This window comes from Poecilia mexicana, unplaced genomic scaffold, assembly GCF_051168715.1.
Source record: "Poecilia mexicana isolate PSO_F unplaced genomic scaffold, ASM5116871v1 scaffold_2, whole genome shotgun sequence".
In the NCBI taxonomy this organism is placed as follows: domain Eukaryota; kingdom Metazoa; phylum Chordata; class Actinopteri; order Cyprinodontiformes; family Poeciliidae; genus Poecilia; species Poecilia mexicana.
In genome coordinates this window covers 50,760,085-50,780,848 of record NW_028263371.1, presented here as the reverse complement: position 1 = coordinate 50,780,848, position 20,764 = coordinate 50,760,085, and the positions used below count along the sequence as shown (strand labels likewise).

At 37.3% G+C, this 20,764-nt stretch overlaps 1 protein-coding gene across 1 annotated transcript; it reads right to left on the bottom strand.

The window, feature by feature from the left end:
• Window positions 1–9,557: 9,557 nt before the first annotated feature.
• On the bottom strand, window positions 9,558–13,952 carry LOC148160903 (uncharacterized). Its single transcript, XM_088008374.1, has 2 exons — window positions 10,140–13,952; window positions 9,558–9,974 (listed from the first exon to the last, which is right to left on the bottom strand). Exons 1-2 carry the CDS (start codon window positions 13,950–13,952, stop codon window positions 9,558–9,560), a joined length of 4,230 nt encoding a protein of 1,409 aa, XP_087864500.1.
• Between the last annotated feature and the right edge of the window lie 6,812 nt (window positions 13,953–20,764).

Below are 20,764 nucleotides of genomic sequence, written 5' to 3'. Positions count from 1 at the left end.
ATTAGAAAAAAAATGTTTCATGTTTGTTATTGTGTCAAAAAACCAAGACAGCCAAGAAAAAAATGGGAAGTCCACGAGTCTGTCATAACCCTTAATGTCAAATTATAAACAGCACAGTCTTGCTGAGAAAAACCAAGACACTGTGCTGCCGGCATGTCAGGCCAGCCAGGAGAGCTGGAGGTTATTTTGTCTCTCAGTGGGTGAATACTGCCATAAAACTCACAGCGATATTTCCAAAATGCATATTGAAGTAATGGATTTCATTTGGTTTTGTAGTTGTTTCACAAAAGTTTGCACTTGAGACATAATTTAGTGCTGCTATAAATTCCTTCTGAAGCTTGTAGAACTGCTTCACTTTCAATGAATTTGATGTTTTAAGTGCTTTGTCTCTGTTTACAGTCCTTCCCTGCATGAGCAAAACATACAGATAAGGTCACAAAACAGAGTTTGGCTTTTACTTTTCATTTCATAATACAATGTCTTCTAATACCATGTGTGCAAACATAAATAGTTTTGTTTTTGTTTTTTTCTAAATTGGCAAAGCACATCAGGGCTGCAAGTCTTATTGGGAACAGAAATACCAGGAACTGAGATTAGTTTCTTCATCATGGATTTCTCACACTTTTCTTGATCTGGACACTCATAGACATATAGAGACCCCTAGTTGGCTGTGATGGGTAACCGTAGCAACCCAGGACTCATGCATTTCAGTGTGAATACAATGTTCCATACATAACATCACTCACCCACTGGATTGATCTTTTCTTAACACGATTCAAACGTTTACCTGCAAACATTGGACAAAGCATTTAGTTGCAACAATCTCAGCCATGATGGTGCAGCTTTGGCCACATTCCTCTCCTTTAAATACAGGCCAGAAAAATACTGAAAATAACAGAAAAACATCTTAAAATATTAACGTAAAACAACTGATTCATGACTGTATGCACTATATCCACTGCTTCTTATGCCATGACAATATTTTACTGCTGAATCAGATTTTCGTTTTGATAAATTTCAAATTAATGCAAGTATTATAGTTTTCCCAGCACTCATAGAAATATGTTAATACGGTATTTAATGTATTCTATATGAATTTAGAAAACTGTCTTCAATAACAGCCGGTCATCAAGTCAAACAAAATATTTTTTCATTCAACTCAGGGTTCCCACCTTTAGCTTAGTTAAAAGAGAAAATGTCACCAGTAATTTTGATTTATAGCTCTTTGTTGAATTCCTGTGTGAATTTTCGGGTAGACACAAAAGGATAATAAAATACCCTAGACCTCATGTTTGCCATGGCAGTGACATATTAAATGAAACTGAACAAAGAAACAATGCCTTTGTAATGAAAAGCTCCTGCAGGCAGAAATGGAGGTGGGGTGAGTCACACTGCAAAGAATTATAAAAATAAAGTTGGTAATGCTAGTCATCATTTCAGTCAAGCAGCAAAAGATCACAAGTGCAGAAAGATTGTAATTTCTGGTAATATTTGCCTTTATTTCAGAGTGAAACATTCAGGACAAACAATGCTGTGCAATTTAGTCACCTTTACATGCAGACAAAGACATAATAAAATTTAATAAAACATTGTGAAAATTTAAAAGAAGAAATAAAATGACTTTATATATGGCAAAGTAGATTAATGATCCACAAGATCTGATAAAATACATAGAGGGTTGGATTTAAAATTAAAACAATGGAGGATAAAAGACTTTGTCTTTAATTTTACTGTAAATATCAAACCAGAGTTCAACTGGTAAAACAGAACAGTCATATCTACAATAAGTAAATTTTTGAAGATGAGGAAAAATATGTAGTAATATGTGGAAAAAATTTATATACTTTCTCCAAAATATCTGCTGTTTAAATAGGAACATGTACAGATTTTAGTGTAAAGAGTCACTCTCCCTTTGCAAAAAGAAGTAAAGATATTTATGGATCTGTTCAAAATGTCCTACTTGACACCTTGCAGAGTATTTAGACAATGTTTAACTGGGACGAGGCTGAGTAGTAACCTCAAGATACGGAAGAGAAAAAAATATTTAACAGTCCTAAGTGTCTCTCCTGTCTCTTCCAGTGAGGATATTCTGGATTTAAAAAAAAAAAATCAGGAGAGAGTGAAGCCTGCAGACCTCAGCTCAGATTAATTAAAAAAAAAAAATTAAGAAAGTTAAAGAAACTGGTGAGCATTATCTCTTTTTAAAGACTTAGAGAAATAAGATGAACTGGAAATTACTCTGAAGTTGAGTGAAGCCTGGGTATCTCTGGAGGATTTTTGGACAGAGAGACGACATTAACTGACTCGACTTAGACATGGAGCAAAAAGTCTGATAACAGAGTGAATCAAAGGCAAATAACTGGCTGAACCTTTTAAAGAAATTAATTAGGAGGAATATCAGCAGAGCAGAAAAAAAAACATTTTAGAATCTATATGCCATGGATACCGCATGGGCAAAGGACAGGCTGGAAACAGGAGAAGAGAGATAATGAGTAAGATGACTGAGGTAGTTAGTCACTAATCGAAAACCAAGCCTCTACGGTGCATAAAAGCCGTTATCACAAGACACTTAATGAAACTGTCAAATTATCTGTAGGCACCACAAATGGAACTTCATTTCTGATTGAAGTAGAGGCTCTGATTGTATTTCAATGAGGTTTATAAAAAACACACAGATCTAGGATTAATATAGTTACGTTAGGATTTTTAAAAAAAATGCATTACAGTGAAAAGTTGGTACAATGTTTAAATCTAACTGAGATATTACACTGTAAGACTTTGTTGTGATGCCAATCAGCCAGAATGTTGGTTTTTGAAAACTTGAGGTTCTGTGGGTTACAGAGAGTTTCCTATCATGTGGAGTCTGGGAGTTCCCTGAGTGTTTTTGGCATGAACCAATTATCTGTTGCTTAGTTATAGTGATTAATTAGGTTGGCAACATGTTGGACATTAGACCAAATGCGTAGGATTTTGATGGCAGCATATCAGTCCTGTAAGATTAGTGAACACTTTCATGTATGGTTGTCAGAATGCACCACAGAGGTTTCTGAAACTCTCTTGGGAACATTGCAACTATGGCATTTAGTTCCTCTCTAGTTTCAACCCAAAAAAATCACATTAAGCAGCTGCATCAAACAGTGCAACCTCTTAAAGGTAGTTCAGTTAATAATGCATCATGCTTAACTCCCTGTACTCACTCCTCAGCTTTGTTTACTTTCAGATTAGAAATCACATTGTAGGCATTTTGTATTGACCTGTTGCTGAAATGTGTGATGCAAATAAAATATCAGACTTGCTGTTGCAGAAACAGTTGAAAAAGCTAATTCTAGATGAAACTGTATATGTATTTGTAACTGTATGTTTGCTTGAAAATTGCCGTGAGATTACTTCTGATAGGAAATTGTACAAGATAAACAAACTGTATTATCCTTTTGTATAATTCAATTATGACATGCAAAACATTTAGCTTTCTCCCAAAATCCCTGTCCTCATTCTTCACTCCTATCGCTATTTACCTTCCCAGATATATATTTTCCACACCACCAACCACAGATATTCTTGCAGCAAAGCTTCAACTAAGTTTTACTTGACTTGTGTTTAACTGGGTTGGCAAACCAAAATGGGTAGATGAGCACAAAAATGTCAGGCAGGATATTTTGCCTGATCAAGACCTACATTAAAATCCATTTCAATAAACGTAGCAAAACTCAAAGGCTGAGATAATGTTCACCCTGGGCTCTACACGAAGGAAAAATCCCGGTTCAGTCATTGGCAAGGTTTCCGAGCAATTTTGCATTTGCATCCTGAAAGGGACTGACAAGAAAACGATAACTGCTGCACCAAAGTGAGATTAAAAAAGCACAGGGTAAAAAGTCATGTAATTTGTGTGGCAACGCATTTATCCAATCGTGTAATACAGAATAATTTGGTATAATTAATCTGATTTATTCATTCTTTAATTTTATAAATTTAAATTAGATTTAAAATAAAAACAAGCCTAATTTGTGTTACTGTCTATTAGAAAACATGTAAAGTTTTCTGTATTGCTCTTAGAATAAAAAAAACAATCATAATGTGACACTTGTAATATGTAATGTGACTGCTGGGGATCATAACTGACTGAACAGAATCCAGTGAAACCAGACACAGCCAATAGTTCATGAACTGGTCTTACCTTTAAGATCACCTACCTAATAATGTGTTGGTTCATCTTTTGATGCAAAAACATTCCTGATTCATAAGATATTGAATCAAGAATTCAGAGGTCTGAAGCTGTGCTGTAGGGTTTGGCACTAAGCTTGTAACAAATCCCCGTATAAACGAGAAATGTATTCGCTCAAGAGAGTTCTTTGAATTGTTTTTTTATAAAAATTTAGAAATAAGTATGTTTGTTGCTTTTCATAATCAAAACCAGAAAGAACGATTTGAATGAAATAAAAAAAAAGATAGGACACGTCAGCTTAATGATGCGGCTAGGAGTTGCACGCTACATTTTATAACCAATCACCTGTTTTCCTGGAATCATCGCATTATTTCTGCCATTCTTTAATTTTTTACAATTAAACAACCCCACATCAAATCTATAGCCCAGCCTATGAACAGGGACGCAACTACATACTTTCTGAGGTTTATGCGAACATGTCATCGGCGCCCCCGGCCCCAATGACATAAACTTGTACAATTCATCTTTAATTAAAGTATCAATAATAATAAATGTACATATATGTGAATAAATTGCTGCCTATGTGGCCTATGTGGTTTTGGTGGCTTCTATCGGTGTGGTAATGAACGACAAGGAGCTGCTCAAGTTGGCATCAGCTGTTTCTTTAATTCTCCATCTGCATTTCACAGAACGGGCATGGAGGTAAGGTCAGTCTCTGGCATAAAACAAGCTCCTCGTCAGTGATCCTCATGGCTCTGAGGATTACCCATAATACAATAACCACAATAAAATAATTTAAAATTACAGTGATCGTATAGTGGATTTTGTTTTACAATAAAAGGACAACCAGTGAGTCTCCTTTTTAGAGAAAATAAAGTAACTAATTAAAATGTTCTGAAAAATAAAATAAAATGCTGACATTTTATTTACTGGATGCCATTTTTATGTTTTAGTTTATATAACCTTGCATTTTAGAACAGTGCAGAAACATAAATTAACCACATCATTGTATAAAACTGTTAATATAAAACTCAGTGTCATGCTAACCATCTGCTACAGGAGATTTGGTAAAACATACCTGCATTTCACAGAACGGGCATGGAGGTAAGGTCAGTCTCTGGCATAAAACAAGCTCCTGCAAGGAGGAGCCATAATGTTACCACGTGGGAAATTCCCACTGCACTTTCCCACGAACTAAACATTCTCAAACACGACAAAAACGACATAATAACAGAACTAGCGTGACCCAGACCGAACATATTTCAACAATATGCAAAAACGAAAACCACAAACGCACTTCACAAAATGCATTAATAATATTTCTTTAACACATGACAGAGACACGTTACCTCGTCAGTGATCCTCATGGCTCTGAGGATTACCCATAATACCTCGCTCTTTCTAGGGTGAATGCAATACAACTTTTTACCAGCAGATGGTGCATTTTAGCAGGATTTAACCTCAACCATTTTAACTATGTTACACCTACAGGGCAATTAAAAAGAATGAAACAGAAAACAGGGCAATATTTCATCATTTAATATATAAGTGAGCCAAAGAGCCACTTCTGTTGGCCTGTGTCTAGAACCGCCTATGGGCTGCAGGTCTGAGGCTTTTTGTTAGCAAGTTTTCTATCATTTTGCAGCTTGATAGGAAACCAACTCATTCCATCTCCATATCCATCTTGTGTAAATTACAAGTAACTATAGCATAATGATCCTGCTCTCTCCCATTCTTACTGATAACTCTGACTGTGAATTATTTTTAAAGTCACAATTTTTATAGTTTATAGTTATTTTACATTATCAACATCATAACTGGATTTTTAGAAACGAAGATTCAACGGCTGGAGGTGAACTTTGAGATCAACGCTACCTGTGGAAATGAAACAACTCTTCCTCAAATCAGCGGAGAGGTCGTACGCCCCGCACCAAGCAGCTCACCCTGGATCGCTCAGGGCGCCAAGCCGAAACAAAAGTCTTACACTGCAGATCCTATGAGACGACTAACAGGGAGAACACCTCAAATGGACGAAACAGCGTGGCCAGCTCTGAGCCGAAACCCACCTTCAACTTCAACACCTGCTCCGCCAAAGAATAGCAAACAAGCAGCTGGAGCCAAAACGGCCCCACCAACCCCGCTCCCAAGGACAAAGCGACCAGCCAAGACTCAAAACATTCCGACTCCATGGGAATCCCACTGAAAAACAGATTTTCTGCACTCCAGTCTGAGCCTCTGAGTGAAAACCCGCCTTCAAACATCAGCAATGAGGCTAAACCAACACATCCACCCCACAAAGCTCCGAAGGACAAAGTGACCACCAGGAAAACGAAAGGTACGCAAAGAGTGCTTATTGTTGGAGTTGAGACAGTAAATGGAATCAGTCATGTTTGCAATCCCAAGAAAACCAGAGTGGTTTCTTTTCTTGGTGACACTGTGTCTGATTTGACTCGCAAAGTGCTCTCTCTAACCACTAATCAGGCAAACATGGAGACTTTAGTTGTGCATGTTGGAGCCAACGATCTGGCAAAGCAAAAATCGGAGATTCTGAAAAAGGACTTTAATATTCTTCTGGACACTATGGGAAAATTAAAAATGAAGTTATTTCTCAGTGGTCCAATTCCATCGCCTCAATGGGGAGATGAAAAACATTCCAGGCTGCTGATGATAAACAAATGGCTGATTAAAACCTGCTCTACCATCGATAACCTCTGGATCTATTGGCAGCGCTTTCACCTCTTTGGAAGAGGAGGACGCAATCTTAACAAACATGGGATGAGGCTGCTCACTGCAAACATTTTTCATTTTGTCAACAAGAACAACAATGTGACCATCGCTTCAGAAGAACAGACTCAAGGATGTCTGACGAGGATGGAAGCCTCCGCTTATCAGAAGTAAAGTGTCCCAAAACAAAGTGCCGGGGACAGAATGACTGGTTCCCCTCCTCCTTCTCCCCTCCCTAATCTTTCCCCCCTCCCTCCTTCTTCCACCATCCCACATCTTTCCCCCTCCTTCCTCCTTCCCCCCTCCTCCCTGATCCTACACTCACTCACAAGAACAGAGTTTCCCAGGAAGTCCATCACTAAGGAGAGTCGGGCTGTACCTGAACCGCCTGAAGATGCTGGTGGAGGATCCGGGTCAGAAAGGAAGGCGGACTCCTCCTCCCCCCAGCAGGATGGCATGGATCAACAGGTTCGCCTCGCCACGACTCTCCTTAGGGTTAACATAGCAGACCTCACTTCATCTAAGCCACCTGCCTCTGACTTCCCAGAGGATCCAGCACTCTGCGTTTCTGAGGTCTGAGACCGGGGTCCAGATAGTATCTTTACATCCGTCTTCCTCCAGAATGTGTCTGGTCCCCTGGCACTGCATAGCAGGACATTACCTGTCCGGATCACTACAAGAAAAGTTACGAAAAACAGAAATACAAAAAGCAGCGGTCTTAATTCAAACCTCAAACTGATCCCCTGCATACAGGAACCTCAGACTGAAGAACTTTCAGCCTCCAAGTCACTTAAACTGGCTCTTTTAAATACCAGATCTCTCTGTGCTAAAGCTCTATTAATTAATGATTTCATCACCGAGCATAATATTGATGTTTTATTTCTGACAGAAACATGGCTGAATGACAATAATGAAGCAATTGTACTAATTGAATCAGCGCCTCCTAAGTATAATTCTTTAAATGAGAATAGAAAACACAAAAAAGGAGGAGGTGTGACTTCAATATTTAAGAATACCATAAACTGTAGTAAAATCTCTTTGGGTAATTTTATGTCTTTTATGAGACAGACAGACAGACAGACAGACAGACACGTAAACAGTGTGGAAAAAAAGACTTCTATGTTTAACAAAGAGGTCTAAAACTATTCGAATTGGGAAACATTTTGAAAAGTAGTCATCTTTCTGGGTAAGACATCTATATCTATCTGTCTGTCTTTCTCTAAATCTCGATTTAATTAATAAATGTGGTTTCCTGATTTTCTGTTTCGAATTAGAAATAAAAATCTTAAAATGGATGAAGATGAGTACTGATGTTGTTGAACGTGGCGGAAGCTGGATCATCCGGCTTCCGCCACGTTCAACAACATCCCCCCATATATATATGGAGAGGAAGAGAGAGAGAAAGGTATATATTAGACATATAGAAAAACACACATATCTATATACATATATATATATATATATATATATATATATATATATATATATATATATATATATATATATATATATATATATATATATACATATACATATATATATATATATATATATATATATATATATGGGGAGAGAGAGAGAAAAAGGTATATATTTATAGATTGACATCGATATATAGAAATACATATCTATATATAGATTTATAAATATTTATAGAGAGAGGCATATATATGTATATAAATACATGTATATGAATATATATATATATATATATATATATATATATATATATATATATATATATATATATATATATATATATATATATATATGAGAGAGAGAGAGAGAGAGAGGTATATATTTATAGATTTACATCAATATATAGATGTACATACACATCTATATATAGATTTATATATATTTATAGAGAGGCAGATATATATACATATATACATACATATATAGATATATATGTATGTATATAAATGCATGCATATATATATATATATATATATATATATATATATATATATATATATATATATATATATATATATATACACACACATAAAATTTGATTGATTAATTGATTGATTGATTGATTGATTGATTGATTGATTGATTGATTGATTGATTGATTGCCCAGAAAGATAAATAGTTTTCTAAATTTTTCCCAGTTTGTATCAGATTAGACTTCTATAATTCTCTTTTTGTTCCGCGTTTACATTTTCTTTCTCTAATTCTCCCTCTAATTAATACATTTGGTTTTCTGATTTTCTGTTTCGAATTAGAAATTAACATCTTACAATGGATGAAGATGTGAACTGATGTTGTTGACCGTGGGGGAAGCCGGAGCACCCGGAGTGAACCCACACCTACACGGTGAGACATTTCCCACCGTGCAGTCCTGTCTTTTGAATATTAAAATGTCCAATTACAAACAATAGTGGCTTTTTTTCCCAATTACCGCCAATCACCCAAAACACACGTGTACTGATGTTGAACGTGGGGGAAGCCGGAGCACCCGGAGTGAACCCACACCTGCACGGCGAGACATTTCCCACCATGCAGTCCTGTCTTTTGAATATTAAAATGTCCAATTACAAACAATAGTAGCTTTTTTTCCAATTACCACCAATCACCCTAAACACACGTGGCCCCGCCCCCTTTTAAATCTAATCTACTTTAGACTTCAGTTGATGTCTAAAGTCAACTGATGTCCAGCATCCATTTATGCTGGATGGACTTTGCATCTGTTTTTGAACCGGCGTAGAGATGGTGGAGTTAGAGCCTTTTTGATTCGTTTCCACAGTGATGTCTTTTTCTTGGGGTTCTCTTCTTCTTCAGAAATATTGTTCACCTCAGCTGACTCTGCTTGCAGTTCTAATTCCTGAGGTAGTGTTTGGACTTCATCTTTGTTTAATGTAACCTTTATTTGTGGAGGCGATGTTTTCTGATTTTCCGTTAGACCACACTCCTCCTCTGTGGAAACTACATGAAGTATTGTCTCAGTTTGTTCAGGAGCAATCAGGGGGATCTCAGGTATTTTTTCTGAATCAGGATTTGTTGTTATAGTCATTGGGACCAAATGTTGATCTGTCTCAATCGAGTTTACAACAGTTTCCAGTTCAGGTTTTTCTTCAGTCATCTGCTGTTCTTTAGAGATCTCTGTTTCTATTGTGTGAATCTCGTTTTTAACGAAGGCTGTCTGATCCCGAATTGTTTCTACTGTAGAAACTTCTTGTTCTATGTTTGCTCCAGAAACGTTTTCCTTACAGAGGCTCTCCAGTTCTGATCCATCTCTCGTTGCTGCCTTTGTCTTGATCTTGCGTTTAGATTTCTTTGATCTCTTCTTCTCATCCTGGTGGTCTCCATTTTGCTGTGTTATGGAGACCGTTTCTTCTTCTATCACCTGCAGTACTTCACCGATGGCTGTCTCATTTGTGTTTATCTCGTTTTCTATGGTCTCTGCCTGGTCTCCAACTATTTCCGGTACTGAAAGTTCTTTTTCAATTTTTTCACCAGAAATGCCTTCGTCATTGACAGCTTTCAATTCAGATGCATCTCTCGTTGCTGCCTTTCTCTTGATCTTGAGTTTAGATTTCTTTGATCTCTTTATCTCATCCTTCTGGTCTCCATTTTGTTGCGCTATGGAGACTGTTTCTTCTTCTATCACCTGCAGTACTTCACCAATGGCTGTTTCATTCGTGTGAATGTCGTTTTCGATGGTCTCTGCCTGGTCTTCAACCATTTCCAGTACTGAAACTTCTGTTTCAATGTTTTCACCAGAAATGTTTTCCTCATTGACAGCTTTCAGGTCAGATGCATCTCTCGTTGCTGCCTTTCTCTTGATCTTGCGTTTAGATTTCTTTGATCTCTTTATCTCATCCTTCTGGTCTCCATTTTGTTGCGCTATGGAGAGCGTTTCTTCTTCTATCACCTGCAGTACTTCACCAATGGCTGTTTCATTCGTGTGAATGTCGTTTTCGATGGTCTCTGCCTGGTCTTCAACCATTTCCGGTACGGAAACTTCTTTTTCAATGTTGGCACCAGGAATGTTTTCCTCATTGACAGCTTTCAGTTCAGATGCATCTCTAGTTGCTGCCTTTCTCTTGATCTTGCGTTTAGATTTCTTTGATCTCTTCTTCTCATCCTGGTGGTCTCCATTTTGTTGCGCTGTGGAGACCGTTTCTTCTTCTATCACATGCAGTACTTCACCGATGTCTGTTTCATTTGTGTTTATCTCATTTTTGATGGTCTCTGCCTGGTCTTCAACCATTTCCGGTACTGAAAGTTCTTTTTCAATGTTGGCACCAGGAATGTTTTCCTCATTGACAGCTTTCAGGTCAGATGCATCGCTCGCTGCCACCTTTCTCTTGATCTTGCGTTTAGATTTCTTTGATCTCTTTATCTCATCCTGGTGGTCTCCATTTTGTTGCGCTGTGGAGACAGTTTCTTCTTCTATCACCTGCAGTACTTCACCAATGGCTGTTTCATTTGTGTTTATCTTGTTTTCGATGGTCTCTGCCTGGTCTCCAACTATTTCCTGTACTGAAACTTCTGTTTCAATGTTGTCACCAGAAATGTTTTCATTACTGACAGCTTTCAGCTCAGATGCATCTCTCGTTGCTGCCTTTCTCTTGATCTTGCGTTTAGATTTCTTTGATCTCTTCTTCTCATCCTGGTGGTCTCCATTTTGTTGCGCTATGGAGACTGTTTCTTCTTCTATCACCTGCAGTACTTCACCAATGGCTGTTTCATTCGTGTGAATGTCGTTTTCGATGGTCTCTGCCTGGTCTTCAACCATTTCCGGTACGGAAACTTCTTTTTCAATGTTGGCACCATGTATGTTTTCCTCATTGACAGCTTTCAGTTCAGATGCATCTCTCGTTACTGACTCTCTCCTGGTCTCATCTGTAGAACTCTTGAATACTTTGTTCTGCCGATCCTGATGTCCGTTCATTTTGGTTTCAGTGGGTTGTTTTCTCAGCAATAAAAACAGCTCAGTTTGGGTAGAAATGGTTTTATAAACTGGTTCCAAGTTAAATCTGTTCTCCAGCACATCCATCTCTGTTTGCGTTGATATTGTTTTGCGGACTGGTTTCAAGTGACATCTGGTCTCAGGCACATCCATCTCTGTCTGGACTGAAGCACATTGGTAAACTGGTGAGGTGTCTTGTGATTCACTCTGAGTCTGAACAGAAACCATAGTCTTCTTCCTCTGTCTTCTCTCTGAGAGTAATTTTCTCGTCAGATCTCTTTGCTGTTGAAGTTTAGCGTTTAGTTTCTGATTTACATCGAACATGTCATTGAGTTGTTGCATTAAGTATTTCTGTACTTCCATGTGTTCCAGTTCAGACTCCTTACATTTGACTTCACACATATGTTTTGCTTGACTTGTTTTTTCTGGAGAGTGAGGCAAATTCTGAATTTCGGTTAAACCCTCTCCTTGAATCTTTTCTTCTGTTTTATCAACAGGAACCTCAGTTAAGTTCCCAGTTTGGATGTTGTCCATGGGTTTTTCCAGAGATGGATGTTTCTCTCCTTTTTGATCCAGTGTCTCCTTTTGTTTCAAGATGGATTCTTCTGTGGTGATCAGCTTTGTTGTAGAAATTACAGTATTCTCGGAATAATTTTTCTTTTTCAAGGAAGCTATCTCATCGTGTTCTTTGGCCGGCATTGAAACATTTTTGGTTTCAATGTTCTCAGCAAAAAAACTTATATCTATGCAAGGTTCTGATTTGGGGAAAATTTTCCACAATGGCTTTTTTCCACTGCTGGAAAACGCTTCCTGATAATTTTCTTTTTCTGGCAGAGGACCATCATCGATATCACTGTTTTTAGTAAAAAACGTTAAATCGATGCAAGCATCCGACTGGGGGAAAGATCTCCACAACAGTGCTGTCTTCTTGTTGCGCTTAGTCTTTGACTGTTTTTCCCCTTTCTGGTCCATTTTCTTGTGTGTTTCTGTGCCAGATTTATTTTCGGTCACCGGCTCTATTGCAGAAATCACAGTGTGCTTAGTATTAATTTCCTTTTTCAAGGAATCTGACTCATCAAGTTCTTCGGCCGGCATTGAAACATTTTGGTTCTCAATATTCTGAGCAAAAAAACTTACATCTATGCAAGGTTCAGACTTTGGGAGCACTTTCCACAATGTCTTTCTTTCGCTCCTGAGCAAACCTGCCTGATGACCTTGATTTTCAGACAGAATACCGTTGATGTCACTGTTTTCACAAAAAAACGTTAGATCTATGCAAGCATCAGTCTCAGGGAAAGACTTCCACAACAGCGGCGTCTTCTTGATGCGCTTTGACTGTTTTTCCCCTTTCTGGTCGACTTTCTTCTGTTGTTCTGTGACGGATTTCTTTTCAGTGACTGGCTCTGATGTAAAACTAGCAAGTTTGTCTTTGCAAATCTCCGTCGTAAAGGAATCCTCCTGATCACCTTCTTCAGGCAGAGAAGTGTCCTGATTGATAACATTTTCAGTCTTAGAGGACTCTTCCTGCTCTGGTTTCTCCTCCAGTATGGAGATCGATTCCTGTTCGGTATCCAGTGAATCATCCTCTTTTTCAGTATGTTCAGCTGAAGTCTTTACGTCAGTGGGGGCATGTTTCTCCAACCAGATGTGAAATGGAATCATTTTCTTCTTGTTGCGCTTCCTCTTCGGTGGCTGTTCCTCAGTCTTGGAAGGCTGTTCTTTCTCTACTATGTCGACTGTCTCCTGCACTCCAGCGATGGACTCTTCTGCACTGATCAGTGAATAATTCTGCTTTTCGATATTACCTGCAGAAACCTCTTGATCAATAGGGGCATGTTCCTCCGAACAGGTTTTAAGTGGTTCCTGGTTGTTCTCATTGGACTCACTTTCAGGTGACTGTCCATCCCCTTTTTGATTTACTTTTTCCAGTGCTTTGGTGCTCGATTTATTTTCAATCACCAACAAAGAGTCCTGCTGTTCCATATTTTCAGCTGACATCTTAAGCTCCTCAGCTGCGTGCAGTGCCCACCAGACTGCAAATGGCATCTTCTTCTTCTTGCGCTTGGGTGGCTTGGGTGGCTGAACTTCCCTCTCAACGATGTTGTCGGATTCAACTTCTTCGATTGTACGCTGGTTGGACTCCATTGTAACTTTTGCTTGTGGATCTAAGATAAATAACTTCTCTAGAAACTCAGTAGATTTCAAAGTTGAAAATCGTACTATGAACTGCTAAGTAACTTCTCAAGAGTAACGTATCGACAACGGCTGCTAACAGGTTGTGATGAAGGTAGATGGATGTGACAAGCTTATATAATTGCCGGTGATGTCAGAATTCTGCCTTTGGAGTTATATTGTGATGTCACATTGTGATGTCACAGTTCCATTTGATATTCAGAGCGGGCTTGTCTGACGGATTTTTTTTTATTAACACAGCACATTAAGGAACAACCAGTCATCACAATTTCAATATTAACCATACAAATATAACTTAAATTGAAGGGAAGGAAAACTCCTGCTCATGTAAATACGTCTTAAAAAGAGATGAGATAAATCAGGAATTTGCTCATTTGATCTATGTAGGCAGATTAATTCAGAGAAGTCCTATTAAGCCAGAATAGCTCTGGCTAAGTACATCAGTTTTTGGCCATTTGGAATTTAGAAGATCTGCCTTATAGTTTGGTGCAAGCAAAAGTCATGTATACTGTCAATAAAGACTTTAAACGTGTGGCCAGGTTTAAGCTTCTGTGGTTATTGTTTGAGAAAACACAGATCCTAACTTTTACCAAACAACTTTTTGCTATTGAGTTAGACTGTAAGTCCATTTTTAAGACTAAGTTACTTTAATTTCTTTGCATTGCTAAATACAATTGCTAAAAATATGTTAGAAAAAATGACTTCCACAGGGTGTCCTATTTTTTTTTTCCACTCGTGAAGTTTAAGGCCACTGAATGACATATTGACAACTTTTCCTGTGTTTACACTCCATTTATATATTATGTGCAATAATGGCTGCCATTAACTTTGTTTTCACTCCGTTTTTCTTTCCAATTAAATCTGTGTGCGCTCCAGTGCTTCCAACTTTGCCTCTGTCTCATTCCAGTCTTCTGAACCCCCAGCTGGCTGCAGCAGATGGTAGCTCACACTGAGCCTGGGTCATCTGGGTTACATCCAGTTGTGAGGATTTCTTCTCTAATGTCACCCTGTCTCTTGTTTTTGTTTTTGTTTTTTGTTGTTTTTGTTTTTTTGAAGCACCTTGTGTGAATTACCCAGTGTTTGAATGATGGTATGCAAAAAAAACTTGCCTCTGGACAAAGTAGTGCAGGGGGACTTAACCAGTCCACAAGAGCTACTGTCTTACAATTTTTAATCACATCTCTTGTCCAAAATGCCTGAATCAAATTCCTGAATTCCCTCATCAGGCTGTTTTTCAGCTAGACAAAGACTTGGTAATGAGCAATTCATCTGATTCAGGTGTGTTAGAGAAACTGTTAGCCAGTAATTTAAGCATTTAAGATTAAAGTGAAATGAAATGAACTGACCTATCGAGAGCTTATCTCCTTCTGAAACGGGAGATTTATGAATAAGGGACGCAGTCCACCTCAACAACAACTTGTTCGTCAGCATATAAAGAAACGGCTCCATGAATGGAAGATATGTGTGTTATTGACAAGAACTGTGGCAATATTGTTAAAGGATCTTTCAGTTGCCTTCTTTTAAAATGGCAATTAAAATTTTAGAAAGACTAGAGCAGATTTACTGCAGCATATTTTTCTTGTGCAATACATTTTTTTTTTTTTCATTTTCTCAAAGCACATTTAGGAAAAAATAAGTTTACCGACTTGGAATCCAACTATTTAAGAACTAAATTCTTTTAAGACCCAACGATTTTTCCCACTTCTAGCAGCAGCTCCCATCCGGCTTTAGATTTGGCAGTTTTTGTCTGTTCCAGCTGGATACCACAGACTTGGAGGAGCTAATTCTTACTCTAGCTGTTTCACACTTGGCTGCCAACTCCACCAGAGCATGCAATATGTTTCAGTTCGATAAAAGGAGCAGAATCACATCATCTGCAACAAGGAAAAATGCAATAAGAAGCTCACTGAGCTCATCTGAAACCCCTGCTTCGTATGGATAGATGTTCTGTTCATATACATTATTTACTAAATCAGTCAGAAAAAAGAAAGTACTGAAACTGGTCTGATGTACATCTGGGCTCTCTAGTTTCACAGTAAATAAATTGGTCTGTAGCAAGAGGTCAACATTCTCAATTCAACATTCTCAGCCAAAAACACCACAAGGGAATGGCTTGTAAGCTTTATCCAAGTTCACAAAACCCATTACGCTCTTTGGCCAAACTATCACTTACACTCCAACATCCCTGAGAGAAGTGGGAAAAGTGTTTAAAACCCAAAATGAAAAAAAAGATCTGCCAGAAATGCCTCTTCTCTCTCACTCTCTGGCAATATTCATTCAATATTCATTAACCTGAGGCTCACAGGTTCAGTCCTATTCAACTCAGATCCAGTGATACACAAAATATACAACATAACTTTAATCAGTTGGCATTAGAATATTTTTTAATCACAAGATTTTCAACTGTGATTTTTAAGTTTGTAGCTCACAATAGTTTTTTTTTCCTTTGAAAAAAAACATCAACATTCAAAAAAGAAAAAGCTCATAAAAGAGGCGTACATTAGGCAGCTAAGAACACATTAGGTTTGGAGCTCCATACTCAGGCATCAATGCATGCCACACTGGAAACCCAAGACAAAAGTATGAATATTTTGTTCTCTAGCACAACTTTGAGTAAATTTACTGAATCTTTCTACTTCTACTTGTCTCTTTCATGCTGCTCCCTGGACAGATGGCGCCCTGAGCATTTGCAGATGTCCTCTTGAGAAGCTGTAACCATAACAGCAGGTGTAATTTTTATTATATGTTAACATAACAAATAATAATAAAATAATATAATTCATAACTATAATGTTTAAAGTACAATGTAAAACATGCAAATGTTAGGTCACTTCACTATCCACTATTAAAAATTTACAAATCTACAAGTGAATACACTGTCCTACATGTTTCAAAAATGTCCTGCCTGAGACACCGTCATATCTGCCAAAAAGTATCCTCGAACACGACCATTCTAAGATGAAAATCATTGAGGTTTTCTGCTGCTACTGCAGCAGCAGAACAAAAGGAAGTAAGAGATTTATTCTTCCTTTGCACTGCATTTTGGAGATGTGTGTGACAATTGCTGTCGAGGCACAGAGTAAAAACAACCTGGCCAACATGCTGACATGTTATGAAAAGCTGAAAGAGATGATTATGTGGCTAAATATGATTTTTCTTGGCATAAGAAAGCAATCTGGCAGGATTTATAGTCCTTCTTCTAGTCCTAAAGGTATTTTCTCTTTAAAGATATTCTATGTTTTGCATGTGCTTTTGAGTAGGTGTTGAGACAGTGGGCTTACTCAATGGATTCTGGTTAAAATAAAGGTTATTCAGTTTGTTCAAGAAACATGTTTCCTCCTGTGGCGCCGAGGGTTAGGGTTAGGGTTAGCGTGGGATAGGGTTAGGGTTAGGGTAGGCAAGAGAATGCTGCAAAAGCAGCATTCTTTTGCAGTAAAAACAATTAAATACGTTTTTGATACTCTGCTTCTACTGCTGCTTAAAGATTCAAGGAGAAATGCAAATCAAACAGGTAAATAAGGTACTGTTAGACAAAATATATTTGCATACTTCTCATTGCACAGATCTCATGTATTGTTTTCATTTGTGTCACATTTAAATAACCCATTTACAGACAGATCTGTGCAAACAGTAAATCACACAATGCCCTGAACTAAAGCAATTAAACTACAGAAAAGAAACAAAATGACTTTTTTTTACTGAGCTTATCATTGTCTGACTTAAAAAATGTTTTCTTATGTGAAACATCTAACTTTGCCACAAAAAGCAAAAACAATAGAAAACTCTTAATGGGGAAATACCTCCGTGCAGCACTGGATATTTTTATTATTTTATCACAAGTTGTAGTCAGAGAATGAAAGACATGGGACCCCTGTGTCCACCTGATATAAAGAGCCACTGAGTTTTGTATTGTCCATGTGCATCTGACTACAAAATGTTATTTTGGTTTCTTTTTTGTTATATTAAGCTATTTTATTGCCTTCAATATACATTTTTTGTATGCCTTTGTCATGGGTTTCTATCCAGATCACATCCAATTTTTAATTCATCCTTGTAAATGTTGGAACAGAATGTTGGCAAAACAAATCAAAGGAAAGGGTATTTTTAAACATATTTGCATTCATGCACATTAGTCCAGAACTCCAGTTGTACTTGTGTTTTCATACAGTAATGTTTCAAAATCAATTGATGTGGCTAAAATAAAGCCAAGCAGCACTTTAAGAGAGTAATCCATGCATTTGCCACCACTCAGCTAGATTACTATAATGCACTTCATGTAGGGGTCAGTGCTCCGTCCATCATCTGTCTCCAGAGTACAAAATGCTGCAGCTGGCACTCAGAAGTTTGAGCACATTTCCCACATTTTAGTCTTTTTTTTTTCTTTAAGTTACTCCATGACCTTGCCTCACCTTAACTCTCTGAACTACTGCAGCTTGATACACCTGCCCACTTTTTGCTGCTCTTCCCTGTATGATGATACAAATATCATGATTTAGCTGCAGCAGCTCCCAAATTGTGGAATCGGAAATTATCTATAGTAGTTGTTTTGATGCTGTTTTGTTGTGGAGCTGTTAGTTTAACTGTACCGTTCTTTGGTCATGTTCTGGTTGTTGAAGAGTGTGATAAAAAAAAAAAATAAAAAAAAACTAACTTCCATCAAATGAGTCATGGGAGTGAAAGGTTGCCTTTCTTTGTCCATTAGTCCATTAGTAATCATTTTTCCTACTGTGAGTTATTTTAGATTGTGTCAAAGGTGGGAATCATGGCAGGCTTCTCCTAAGGTCCAAAAAAAGAGAATTTATTGATGCTAACCTTTCAAAGAGCTGTCTGGTGAGACGATCAATAGACCAGTCTCTTCTTCTGCTCCAATTTGTTTCATAGGCTAAATTTTCTTTCGTTTTTCTGCTAGACTTTTCAGTCATATACAGAGGAGTGACTTTGACATGACACGAATGCACAAAAGAACAGTAACAAAACAGTGAAGGGTTGAGAAAAGAGTTTGAGATCAAGTTTCAGTAAAACTATTTTATGTCTGTGTTAATATTTGTCTAGCATTTTATAGTGTTAACATGAAAACACATTTAACGTGAGTGTAACTATGGAGAAATTAGAATTATTTAGAAAGACAGTAGATCCTATTATGAATGTGAAGTTTGTGTAACTTTGGATAGATTCTTGTTTGTGTGCTTGCAAACATATGCATTGGTATTGAGAATGAAAAATGTTCCCTTTTTTCCCCCTTCAATACTTAATTGTCAGCTGACCACTGTGGCACACAAATGGTTAAATAATTAACTAAATTTATCAGAGAAGAGCTTGGAAAGCCCTCCCATATGAGCCACTTATAGCATTCAGCATACTGAGGTGAGTGAATTTATTTATCATTTTTATTGCGTAAGCTTCTTGTAGACTGAGATTGTTCCTTTCATATTCATCAAAATATAAGTGAGAGTGTACATACGTACACTCTCACCAGTTAAAATGACATTCATGCATTAATGTGCTTCCCAATAACACTCCAATTTTAATATAATGAATTCTGCGTTTTTTTACACTTTAATTTTGCATCATTGATGCATATCATGCTACACAAAACTGTCCTAAACATCAAAAACATGTAATTTTTAATGGTTTTTATTTTTGTCTTGGTACATTTTTTTATTGCACTTTTGGCTGAGGTTTTAGAGACAATCAACTCACTTGCAGCATATTATCTTTACTAAATGTTCTGCCAATTTTTTTTTTTGTCTCATTACAATTCCAAACATCTTCCTGTTTTTGAGGTGAGTACCAAGAAAGTGGCCAAAAAGAAACACTTTATTTTATTCAGTATTCAATATGGTTGGCTTATTAGTGTGTAAATTTAAGCACAAGAAAAAGAAAACATATGGACAACTGTCTGATTTTGGCCAACAGTATTTATTCTTTTGGTTTTCAGCAACTAGCTGCACCCTACATTTCTGCCCCTTTTTAACAGCAACACTGATGATAAATCAGCACATATGAAAGTGTAGCTCCTGGATATCACCACTTCTGTATGAGCAAGTTCAAACTCCACTAGACAGGAAAAAAAATACATACCGACATCAATAAAGTCCTTGATCATGAGGGTTTTTATATTTTAAAAAAATAACCTCAACATAGCTGGAAACCTTTAATCTCCAGTTTTTTTTTACTTCTCCAATAAAATAAAGAGATGACTTGTGGTTGGTTGTCTTTGGAATATTTGAAATGTTGATTAGCTAACAAAGTTACAAAATAAAAGTTAGAATTTCAATTTTGAAATCAAGTCTACATTAAAAAGAAAAATCACATAGACAAAAAAAAAAACCCATTTGATTAAAACTGATGATGAAAAAGGTTTGAACTGGTCAATTAAACACAATAACAGCTTACCGTCACATTGCAGGTGCTAAAATGAGCACACTCTTCATACTTTGTCCCCTGAAAGCACATTTAAGATTATTAATAAAAGATGATAACTTAAATCCACCTATAACCATTTATCACTGCCATGCAAACCACAGTCAGAGCAACATGACCATTCAAAACTGTGACTTGAATAAAGGCATCTTGCATAAGCAGGTGTTTATATGCACAGCGGCACAGGTGAAGACAATCTGCAATCGGCAGATAACAGGGATGGGAGCAGCATGGCCGTGGCAGGAAAAAGTAAAACCATGACAGGAAAGTTCTAAAACGTTGTCTGCACATGATGAAAATACTCAAAGAAATAATTAATGTGGCCATTATACCACATATTT